Raw genomic sequence first — 12,747 nt, 5'->3', positions numbered from 1 at the left:
TAGTAGTTCATTGTAACTAGATAGAGGGGTAGTAGTTCATTGTAACTAGATAGAGGGGTAGTAGTTCATTGTAACCCTAGATAGAGGGGTAGTAGTTCATTGTAACCCTAGATAGAGGGGTAGTAGTTCATTATAACCCTAGATAGAGGGGTAGTAGTTCATTGTAACTAGATAGAGGGGTAGTAGTTCATTGTAACTAGATAGAGGGGTAGTAGTTCATTGTAACCCTAGATAGAGGGGTAGTAGTTCATTGTAACCCTAGATAGAGGGGTAGTAGTTCTTTGTAACTAGATAGAGGGGTAGTAGTTCATTGTAACTAGATAGAGGGGTAGTAGTTCATTGTAACTAGATAGAGGGGTAGTAGTTCATTGTAACCCTAGATAGAGGGGTAGTAGTTCATTGTAACCCTAGATAGAGGGGTAGTAGTTCTTTGTAACCCTAGATAGAGGGGTAGTAGTTCATTGTAACCCTAGATAGAGGGGCAGTAGTCCATTGTAACTAGATAGAGAGGTAGTAGTTCATTGTAACTAGATAGAGGGGTAGTAGTTCATTGTAACCCTAGATAGAGGGGTAGTAGTTCATTGTAACCCTAGATAGAGGGGTAGTAGTTCATTGTAACCCTAGATAGAGGGGTAGCAGTTCATTGTAACCCTAGATAGAGGGGTAGTAGTTCATTGTAACTAGATAGAGGGGTAGTAGTTCATTGTAACTAGATAGAGGGGTAGTAGTTCATTGTAACTAGATAGAGGGGTAGTAGTTCATTGTAACTAGATATAGGGGTAGTAGTTCATTGTAACCCTAGATAGAGGGGTAGTAGTTCATTGTAACTAGATAGAGGGGTAGTAGTTCATTGTAACCCTAGATAGAGGGGTAGTAGTTCATTGTAACTAGATAGAGGGGTAGTAGTTCATTGTAACTAGATAGAGGGGTAGTAGTTCATTGTAACCCTAGATAGAGGGGTAGTAGTTCATTGTAACCCTAGATAGAGGGGTAGTAGTTCATTGTAACCCTAGATAGAGGGGTAGTAGTTCATTGTAACCCTAGATAGAGGGGTAGTAGTTCATTGTAACTAGATAGAGGGGTAGTAGTTCATTGTAACCCTAGATAGAGGGGTAGAAGTTCATTGTAACCCTAGATAGAGGGGTAGTAGTTCATTGTAACCCTAGATAGAGGGGTAGTAGTTCATTGTAACCCTAGATAGAGGGGTAGTAGTTCATTGTAACTAGATAGAGGGGTAGTAGTTCATTGTACCTAGATAGAGGGGTAGTAGTTCATTGTAACCCTAGATAGAGGGGTAGTAGTTCATTGTAACTAGATAGAGGGGTAGTAATTCATTGTAACCCTAGATAGAGGGGTAGTAGTTCATTGTAACTAGATAGAGGGGTAGTAGTTCATTGTAACTAGATAGAGGGGTAGTAGTTCATTGTAACCCTAGATAGAGGGGTAGTAGTTCATTGTAACTAGATAGAGGGGTAGTAGTTCATTGTAACTAGATAGAGGGGTAGTAGTTCATTTTAACCCTAGATAGAGGGATAGTAGTTCATGTAACTAGATAGAGGGGTAGTAGTTCATTGTAACCCTAGATAGAGGGGTAGTAGTTCATTGTAACCCTAGATAGAGGGGTAGTAGTTCATTGTAACCCTAGATAGAGGGGTAGTAGTTCATTGTAACCCTAGATAGAGGGGTAGTAGTTCATTGTAACCCTAGATAGAGGGGTAGTAGTTCATTGTAACTAGGTAGAGGGGTAGTAGTTCATTGTAACTAGATAGAGGGGTAGTAGTTCATTGTAACCCTAGATAGAGGGGTAGTAGTTCATTGTAACCCTAGATAGAGGGGTAGTAGTTCATTGTAACCCTAGATAGATGGGTAGTAGTTCATTGTAACTAGATAGAGGGGTAGTAGTTCATTGTAACTAGATAGAGGGGTAGTAGTTCATTGTAACCCTAGATAGAGGGGTAGTAGTTCATTGTAACCCTAGATAGAGGGGTAGTAGTTCATTGTAACTAGGTAGAGGGGTAGTAGTTCATTGTAACTAGATAGAGGGGTAGTAGTTCATTGTAACCCTAGATAGAGGGGTAGTAGTTCATTGTAACTAGATAGAGGGGTAGTAGTTCATTGTAACCCTAGATAGAGGGGTAGTAGTTCATTGTAACCCTAGATAGAGGGGTAGTAGTTCATTGTAACCCTAGATAGAGGGGTAGTAGTTCATTGTAACTAGATAGAGGGGTAGTAGTTCATTGTAACCCTAGATAGAGGGGTAGTAGTTCATTGTAACCGTAGATAGAGGGGTAGTAGTTCATTGTAACCCTAGATAGAGGGGTAGTAGTTCATTGTAACCCTAGATAGAGGGGTAGTAGTTCATTGTAACTAGATATAGGGGTAGTAGTTCATTGTAACCCTAGATAGAGGGGTAGTAGTTCATTGTAACTAGATAGAGGGGTAGTAGTTCATTGTAACTAGATAGAGGGGTAGTAGTTCATTGTAACCCTAGATAGAGGGGTAGTAGTTCATTGTAACCCTAGATAGAGGGGTAATAGTTCATTGTAACTAGATAGAAGGGTAGTAATTAATTGTAACCCTAGATAGAGGGGTACTAGTTCATTGTAACCCTAGATAGAGGGGTAGTAGTTCATTGTAACCCTAGATAGAGGGGTAGTAGTTCATTGTAACTAGATAGAGGGGTAGTAGTTCATTGTAACCCTAGATAGAGGGGTAGTAGTTCATGTAACTAGATAGAGGGGTAGTAGTTCATTGTAACCCTAGATAGAGGGGTAGTAGTTCATTGTAACCCTAGATAGAGGGGTAGTAGTTCATTGTAACCCTAGATAGAGGGGTAGTAGTTCATTGTAACCCTAGATAGAGGGGTAGTAGTTCATTGTAACCCTAGATAGAGGGGTAGTAGTTCATTGTAACTAGGTAGAGGGGTAGTAGTTCATTGTAACTAGATAGAGGGGTAGTAGTTCATTGTAACCCTAGATAGAGGGGTAGTAGTTCATTGTAACCCTAGATAGAGGGGTAGTAGTTCATTGTAACTAGATAGAGGGGTAGTAGTTCATTGTAACTAGATAGAGGGGTAGTAGTTCATTGTAACCCTAGATAGAGGGGTAGTAGTTCATTGTAACCCTAGATAGAGGGGTAGTAGTTCATTATAACCCTAGATAGAGGGGTAGTAGTTCATTGTAACTAGATAGAGGGGTAGTAGTTCATTGTAACTAGATAGAGGGGTAGTAGTTCATTGTAACCCTAGATAGAGGGGTAGTAGTTCATTGTAACCCTAGATAGAGGGGTAGTAGTTCTTTGTAACTAGATAGAGGGGTAGTAGTTCATTGTAACTAGATAGAGGGGTAGTAGTTCATTGTAACTAGATAGAGGGGTAGTAGTTCATTGTAACCCTAGATAGAGGGGTAGTAGTTCATTGTAACCCTAGATAGAGGGGTAGTAGTTCTTTGTAACCCTAGATAGAGGGGTAGTAGTTCATTGTAACCCTAGATAGAGGGGCAGTAGTCCATTGTAACTAGATAGAGAGGTAGTAGTTCATTGTAACTAGATAGAGGGGTAGTAGTTCATTGTAACCCTAGATAGAGGGGTAGTAGTTCATTGTAACCCTAGATAGAGGGGTAGTAGTTCATTGTAACCCTAGATAGAGGGGTAGCAGTTCATTGTAACCCTAGATAGAGGGGTAGTAGTTCATTGTAACTAGATAGAGGGGTAGTAGTTCATTGTAACTAGATAGAGGGGTAGTAGTTCATTGTAACTAGATAGAGGGGTAGTAGTTCATTGTAACTAGATATAGGGGTAGTAGTTCATTGTAACCCTAGATAGAGGGGTAGTAGTTCATTGTAACTAGATAGAGAGTAGTAGTTCATTGTAACCCTAGATAGAGGGGTAGTAGTTCATTGTAACTAGATAGAGGGGTAGTAGTTCATTGTAACTAGATAGAGGGGTAGTAGTTCATTGTAACCCTAGATAGAGGGGTAGTAGTTCATTGTAACCCTAGATAGAGGGGTAGTAGTTCATTGTAACCCTAGATAGAGGGGTAGTAGTTCATTGTAACCCTAGATAGAGGGGTAGTAGTTCATTGTAACTAGATAGAGGGGTAGTAGTTCATTGTAACCCTAGATAGAGGGGTAGAAGTTCATTGTAACCCTAGATAGAGGGGTAGTAGTTCATTGTAACCCTAGATAGAGGGGTAGTAGTTCATTGTAACTAGATAGAGGGGTAGTAGTTCATTGTACCTAGATAGAGGGGTAGTAGTTCATTGTAACCCTAGATAGAGGGGTAGTAGTTCATTGTAACTAGATAGAGGGGTAGTAATTCATTGTAACCCTAGATAGAGGGGTAGTAGTTCATTGTAACTAGATAGAGGGGTAGTAGTTCATTGTAACTAGATAGAGGGGTAGTAGTTCATTGTAACCCTAGATAGAGGGGTAGTAGTTCATTGTAACTAGATAGAGGGGTAGTAGTTCATTGTAACTAGATAGAGGGGTAGTAGTTCATTTTAACCCTAGATAGAGGGGTAGTAGTTCATGTAACTAGATAGAGGGGTAGTAGTTCATTGTAACCCTAGATAGAGGGGTAGTAGTTCATTGTAACCCTAGATAGAGGGGTAGTAGTTCATTGTAACCCTAGATAGAGGGGTAGTAGTTCATTGTAACCCTAGATAGAGGGGTAGTAGTTCATTGTAACCCTAGATAGAGGGGTAGTAGTTCATTGTAACCTAGGTAGAGGGGTAGTAGTTCATTGTAACTAGATAGAGGGGTAGTAGTTCATTGTAACCCTAGATAGAGGGGTAGTAGTTCATTGTAACCCTAGATAGAGGGGTAGTAGTTCATTGTAACCCTAGATAGATGGGTAGTAGTTCATTGTAACTAGATAGAGGGGTAGTAGTTCATTGTAACCCTAGATAGAGGGGTAGTAGTTCATTGTAACCCTAGATAGAGGGGTAGTAGTTCATTGTAACCTAGATAGAGGGGTAGTAGTTCATTGTAACCCTAGATAGAGGGGTAGTAGTTCATTGTAACCGTAGATAGAGGGGTAGTAGTTCATTGTAACCCTAGATAGAGGGGTAGTAGTTCATTGTAACCCTAGATAGAGGGGTAGTAGTTCATTGTACCTAGATAGAGGGGTAGTAGTTCATTGTAACCCTAGATAGAGGGGTAGTAGTTCATTGTAACTAGATAGAGGGGTAGTAGTTCATTGTAACTAGATAGAGGGGTAGTAGTTCATTGTAACCCTAGATAGAGGGGTAGTAGTTCATTGTAACCCTAGATAGAGGGGTAGTAGTTCATTGTAACTAGATAGAGGGGTAGTAGTTCATTGTAACCCTAGATAGAGGGGTAGTAGTTCATTGTAACCCTAGATAGAGGGGTAGTAGTTCATTGTAACCCTAGATAGAGGGGTAGTAGTTCATTGTAACTAGATAGAGGGGTAGTAGTTCATTGTAACCCTAGATAGAGGGGTAGTAGTTCATGTAACTAGATAGAGGGGTAGTAGTTCATTGTAACCCTAGATAGAGGGGTAGTAGTTCATTGTAACCCTAGATAGAGGGGTAGTAGTTCATTGTAACTAGATAGAGGGGTAGTAGTTCATTGTAACCCTAGATAGAGGGGTAGTAGTTCATTGTAACCCTAGATAGAGGGGTAGTAGTTCATTGTAACTAGATAGAGGGGTAGTAGTTCATTGTAACTAGATAGAGGGGTAGTAGTTCATTGTAACCCTAGATAGAGGGGTAGTAGTTCATTGTAACTAGATAGAGGGGTAGTAGTTCATTGTAACCCTAGATAGAGGGGTAGTAGTTCATTGTAACCCTAGATAGAGGGGTAGTAGTTCATTGTAACCCTAGATAGAGGGGTAGTAGTTCATTGTAACCTAGATAGAGGGGTAGTAGTTCATTGTAACCCTAGATAGAGGGGTAGTAGTTCATTGTAACCGTAGATAGAGGGGTAGTAGTTCATTGTAACCCTAGATAGAGGGTAGTAGTTCATTGTAACCCTAGATAGAGGGGTAGTAGTTCATTGTAACCTAGATAGAGGGGTAGTAGTTCATTGTAACCCTAGATAGAGGGGTAGTAGTTCATTGTAACTAGATAGAGGGGTAGTAGTTCATTGTAACCCTAGATAGAGGGGTAGTAGTTCATTGTAACCCTAGATAGAGGGGTAGTAGTTCATTGTAACTAGATAGAGGGGTAGTAGTTCATTGTAACCCTAGATAGAGGGGTAGTAGTTCATTGTAACCCTAGATAGAGGGGTTGTAGTTAATTGTAACTAGATAGAGGGGTAGTAGTTCATTGTAACCCTAGATAGAGGGGTAGTAGTTCATTGTAACCCTAGATAGAGGGGTAGTAGTTCATTGTAACTAGATAGAGGGGTAGTAGTTCATTGTAACCCTTCACTGTTTTGTACCATATTTTGTCATCTCAGCAAAGCCCACCCTTGAGTTTCTCTATCAGTCTGGATTTACAATACTATGTGTATTATCCCCTCTGTCTGTCTAGATCCAGTCTGGATCAGTCTGGATTTACAATACTATGTGTATTATCCCCTCTGTCTGTCTAGATCCAGTCTGGATTTACAATACTATGTGTGTTATCCCCTCTGTCTGTCTAGATACAGTCTGGATTTACAATACTATGTGTATTATCCCCTCTGTCTGTCCTGATCCAGTCTGGATAATGCAGATGAGACAGGAGTGTGTGCAGATGATGTCCTATCCATTGATGGGGAGAGGGGGTGTCCATGAGAGGGTATAACTCATGGCAGGTACTGTAGCATGGTCTAGGTACCGTAGATCACATCCTGTCTCTTGATGACGTCCTTTTTAAGATGTTTGAGGAAGTTGCTGTCCATAATGTTGCTCCAGGAGTCTGCTTCTAGCTCCTTCAGGTCTGCCTCAAACTCCCCCATCAGCTGACTGCCAATCATCTCTGTGCCTACAGTAAACACAACAAGTCAGATAGCATTCACATGTATTTATTGACCTTTTAGTCATTCAGCAGACGCTCTTATCCAGAGCAATTAGGATTCAGTGCCTTGCTCAAAGGGCACAGACAGCTCGGGGATTCGAACCGGCGACCTTTCGGTTACTGGCCGAACACTCTAACCACTAGGCTACCTGACACTTTACCTTCACTGTGTGTGTGTGTGTGTGTGTGTGTGTGTGTGTGTGTGTGTGTGTGTGTGTGTGTGTGTGTGTGTGTGTGTGTGTGTGTGTGTGTGTGTGTGTGTGTGTGTGTGTGTGTGTATCACGTCTGTGTGTGCATGCGTGCGCGTGTGCATGTGAAATAAATAGACTGGACATAGGGTGCTATATGGGACGCATTTAAAGACACAAAGCATGTCAGTAATTCTATCCATAGCTGTTTAGGGCTGATGTGAGTGAGTGAGTGAGTGAGTGAGTGAGTGAGTGAGTGAGTGAGTGAGTGAGTGAGAGAGAGAGAGAGAGAGAGAGAGAGAGAGAGAGAGAGGTAGAGAGAGAGAGAGAGAGAGAGAGAGAGAGAGAGAGAGAGAGAGAGATAGAGAGAGAGAGAGAGAGAGAGAGAGAGAGAGAGAGAGAGAGAGAGAGAGAGAGAGAGAGAGAGAGAGAGAGAGAGAGAGAGAGAATTGGCCGATACCAGCTAATTATCAAAGTCCAGAAAAGAGCCGGAAGGTTTGGGAAGCGATTCCCAAACCTTCCATAACAAAGCGATCACCTACAGAGAGATGAACCTGGAGAATAGTCCCCTAAGCAAGCTGGTCCTGGGGCTCTGTTCACAAACACAAACAGACCCCACAGATCCCCAGGACAACAACACAATTAGACCCAACCAAATCATGAGAAAACAAAAAGAGAATTACTTGACACATTGGAATGAATTAACAAAAAAACAGATCAAACTAGAATGCTATTTGGCCCTAAACAGAGAGTACACAGTGGCAGAATACCTGACCACTGTGACTGACCCAAACCTAAGGAAAGCTTTGACTATGTACAGACTCAGTGAGCATAGCCTTGCTATTGAGAAAGGCCGCCGTAGGCAGACCTGGCTCTCAAGAGAAGACAGGCTATGTGCACACTGCCCACAAAATGAGGTGGAAACTGAGCTGCACTTCCTAACCTCCTGCCAAATGTATGACCATATTAGAGACACATATTTCCCTCAGATTACAGCGATCCACAAAGAATTTGAAAACAAACCCAATTTTGATAAACTCCCTTATTTACTGGGTGAAATACCACAGTGTGTCATCACAGCTGCAATATTTGTGACCTGTTGCCACAAGAAAAGGGCAACCAGTGAAGAACAAACACCATTGGAAATACAACCCATATTTATGTTGATTTATTTTCCCTTTTGTACTTTAACTATTTGCACATTGTTACAACACTGTATATATACATAATATGACATTTGAAATGTCTTTATTCTTTTGAAACTTCTGAGTGTAATGTTTACTGTTAATATTTAATGTTTATTTCACTTTTGTTTACTATCTATTTCACTTGCTTTGTCAATGTTAACATACGTTTCCCATGCCAATAAAGCCCTTAAATTGAAAATTGAATTGAAGAGAGAGAGAGAGAGAGAGAGAGAGGCAGAGAGAGAGAGAGAGAGGCAGAGAGAGAGAGAGAGAGAGAGAGAGAGAGAGAGAGACACAGAGAGAGAGAGAGAGAGAGAGAGAGAGAGAGACACAGAGAGACACAGAGAGAGAGAGAGAGAGAGAGAGAGAGACAGAGAGACACAGAGAGAGAGAGAGAGAGAGAGAAAGACACAGAGAGAGAGAGAGAGAGAGAGAGAGAGAGAGAGAGAGAGAGAGAGAGAGAGAGAGAGAGAGAGAGGAGAGAGAGAGAGAGGGAGAGAGAGAGAGAGAGAGAGAGAGAGAGAGAGAGAGAGAGAGAGACAGAGGACAGAGCGAGAGGAGACAGAGAGAGCAGAGAGAGAGAGAGAGAGAGAGAGAGAGAGAGAGAGAGAGAGAGAGAGAGAGAGAGAGAGAGAGAGAGAGAGAGAGAGAGAGAGAGAGAGAGAGCGAGAGCGAGAGCGAGAGAGAGAGACACAGAGAGAGAGAGAGAGAGAGAGAGACAGAGAGAGAGAGAGAGAGACATAGAGAGAGAGAGAGAGAGAGAGAGACAGAGAGAGAGAGAGAGAGAGAGAAAGAATAAACGCCAGCCTCTCCCTGCGACCCAATGTACACCTGGCCCACCATCCCACCCTCGATCTTGACTGTCTCTATGACCATGTTCACCTGTACAGGGAGACAGTCCCCATCCTTGCTAAGACTCTCAAGGACGTCGCTTTAAAACCGCATCCCGACCTCTCCACCCAGGAACAGCGGAGCAATCTCCACCCCCCGAGATCACCGAGACAACACCCCGGACCAGTACCCTGGACCCCCAGCCACGGCCACAGCACCACCAACCTCAATGCCCACCACATCCAGCGCAGCACAGACCACCCCAGCCCAGCTTCAGACCCACCCAGACGAGGCCTAACACCCCCCTCCCCCCACCACAGACCCACACCTGGAGGAGCCACAGCCCGGCAGACAGAGCTATGCACAAGCTGTGAGAGGAGCAACTGGTCCAGCTCCCACCAACGAAATGAGTGACATCAAACAAATGCTGAATCTACTATGCTCACATGTGATAGGCCGAGGGTCATGGTAAGATGAGCACAAGAACTCCACCATCCTCACACTACATCCACCCAAGTGGCATGACACAAATACTATCTTAAATTATAAACAAATCACATTTGCATAATAAGAGTTTACCTTAATTGAAAAATCCTATTTTAATAGTTCTTGTTGGATTGTGAGTGTTTATCTCATTTTGAATGTAAGGAAAAAACAGTTATGAAGTCTTTTTACGTTGCATGTTGGAATTTACAAGGCTTGAAGTCCTCTGCTTTTGGGCTAAAGAGCAGAAACCCAGACTTCCTTAAAGAAATTGATGATGTTGATATTGTAGTACTACAGGAAACATGGTGCAGAGGTGATGTTTCCACTGGCTGTCCACTAGGTTATAGGGAGATAATCGTACCATCCACCAAATTAAAAGGAATCACACAGGGCAGAGACTCAGGGGGAATGCTAATATGGTATAAATCTGAACTAACTAATTCAATCGAATTGATCAAAACAGGAGAATTCTTTATCTGGCTAAAAATCAACAAGGAGGCTATCTTAACAGATAACAACGTCTTCCTCTGTGCCACATACATTCCCCCCTCAGAGTCACCCTACTTCAATGAAGAGAGTTTCTCCATTCTAGAGGGGGAGATTAGTCACTTTCAGGCCCAAGGCAATGTGCTGGTCTGTGGAGACCTGAATGCTAGAACAGCAGAAGAACTAGACACTATTAACAGTCATGGGGACAAACACCTACCGGGAAGCAACAACCTTTCCCTCCCCACATACCCCCCTAGAAACAACTATGACAAAGTGAAAAACAAAAATGGAGTACAGCTCCTGAAGCTCTGTCGAACACTGGGTCTGTACATAGTCAATGGTAGGTTAAGAGGGGACTCTTTTGGTAGGTACACCTACAGCTCATCCCTTGGCAGCAGTACTGTAGACTACTTCATCACAGACCTTAACCCAGAGTCTCTCAGAGCCTTCACAGTCAGCCCACTAACACCTCTCTCTGACCACAGTAAAATCACAGTGTATCTGAAAAGAGCAGAACCCAACCATGAAGCATCACGGCCCAATAAATTACATGGTACTAAACAGACCTATAGATGGAGTGCAAACAGTACAGAAATCTACCAAAAAGCAATTAGTAGCCAAAAAATACAATCTCTCCTGGACAACTTTTTAGCATTAACATTCTCCTACACCAATGAAGGTATAAATTTGGCCGTTTGGAACATAAACTTTATATTTGACAAATTAGCCTCCTTGGCTAATCTTAAGAAACATAAGAGCAAACCAAAAATAATAGATCATGAAAAATGGTTTGATAATGATTGCAAAAATCTAAGAAAGTCATTGAGAAATATATCTAATCATAAACACAGAGACCCAGACAACAAAAATATACGTCTTCAATATGGGGAAACACTGAAGCAATACAAACACACCCTAAGAACAAAAAAGGAACAGCACATTAGAAATCAGCTGGATGTGATTGAGGAATCCATAGAATCAAACCACTTCTGGGAGAATTGGAATAAATTAAACAAACCTCATAATGAGGAATTGGCTATCCAAAATGGGGATATGTGGAGAAATCACTTTGCAAACCTCTACAGCAATATAACAAAGAGCCCAGAACAACAAGATATACAAGAAAAATTACAAATCCTTGAATCAGCAGTCAAAGACTATCAGAATCCTGTGGATACCCCAATTACAGAACAAGAATTATTGGAAAAACTTTGCACTCTCCAACCCAAAAAGGCCTGTGGTGCTGATGGTATTTTAAATGAAATGATCAAATATACAGACCACAAATTCAAATTGGCTATACTCAAACTCTTCAACATTATCCTAACTGCAGGTATTTTCCCCGATATTTGGAACCAAGGATTGATCACACCAATTTATAAAAATGGAGACAAATTTGACCCAAATAATTACAGAGGAATTTGCGTTAACAGCAACTTGGGGAAAATTCTCTGCAGTATCATAAACAGCAGACTACATAATGTCCTTGATGAACACAACGTCCTAAGCAGAAGCCAGATTGGATTTGTAAAAAATTATCGTACAACAGACCACATTTACACCCTCCAGACTCTAATTGACAAACAAGTAAATCAAAACAAAGGCAAAATCTACTCGTGTTTTGTAGACTTCAAGAAAGCATTTGATTCAATTTGGCACGAAGGTCTTTTTTACAAACTAATAGAAAGTGGTATTGGAGGAAAACATATGATGTTATTAAATCAATGTACACTAAAAACAAATGTGCGATTAAAATCGGCAACAAGAAAACAGACTTCTTCTCTCAGGGACGTGGAGTGAAACAGGGCTGCCCAATAAGTCCAACACTATTTAACATCTACATTAACGAATTGGCAAAAACATTAGAAGAATCGTCAGCACCTGGTCTCACCCTACACAACACTGAAATCAAGTGTCTGCTGTACGCAGATGACCTGGTGCTACTGTCTCCCACTAAGGAGGGGTTACAGCAGCATCTAGATCATCTGCACAGATTCTGTCAGACCTGGGCTCTGACCGTTAATCTAAAAAAAAGGATATAATGATATTCCAAAAAAGGTCCGGAAATCAGGATGACAAATATAAATTCTATTTGGACACAGTTCTATTAGAACACACCAAAAATTACACATATCTAGGACTAAATATCAGCAACACAGGTAGCTTTCACATGGCTGTGAATGAGCTGAGAGACAAAGCAAGAAGAGCATTCTATGCCATTAAAAGGAATATTAAAATCGAAATTCCAATTAGAATCTGGCTCAAAATTTTCCAATCAGTTATAGAACCAATTGCTCTATATGGCAGCGAAGTATGGGGCCCGCTCTCTAATACTGAATTTACCAAATGGGACAAACATCCAATCGAAATACTGCATGCAGAGTTTTGCAAGACTGTATTGCAAGTGCAAAGAAAAACTCCAAATAACGCATGTAGAGCAGAATTGGGCCAATACCCCCTCCTTATTCGAATAGAAAAAAGAGCCATCAAATTTTACAACCATCTAAAAACAAGTGACCCCAAAACATTCCATCACACAGCTCTACTATGTCAAGAGATGAAACAAGAGAAGAGTCCCCTCAGCCAGCTGGTTCTGAGGCTCAGT

At 41.5% G+C, this 12,747-nt stretch overlaps 1 protein-coding gene across 1 annotated transcript in view; it reads right to left on the bottom strand.

Annotated features, from left to right (window-relative positions):
- Positions 1 to 12,747, bottom strand: part of LOC121559698 (A-kinase anchor protein 13) — a 120,171-nt gene that overhangs the window by 82,938 nt on the left and 24,486 nt on the right. Inside the window, exon 7 of the mRNA XM_045217466.1 lies at positions 6,782 to 6,928. Coding sequence (XP_045073401.1) covers positions 6,782 to 6,928 — 147 coding nt within the window. The remainder of the gene's footprint in view (positions 1 to 6,781; positions 6,929 to 12,747) is intronic.

The sequence above is a fragment of the Coregonus clupeaformis genome, unplaced genomic scaffold (genome assembly GCF_020615455.1).
Source record: "Coregonus clupeaformis isolate EN_2021a unplaced genomic scaffold, ASM2061545v1 scaf1065, whole genome shotgun sequence".
NCBI lineage: Eukaryota > Metazoa > Chordata > Actinopteri > Salmoniformes > Salmonidae > Coregonus > Coregonus clupeaformis.
This window is presented reverse-complemented; position numbering and strand designations above follow the sequence as displayed.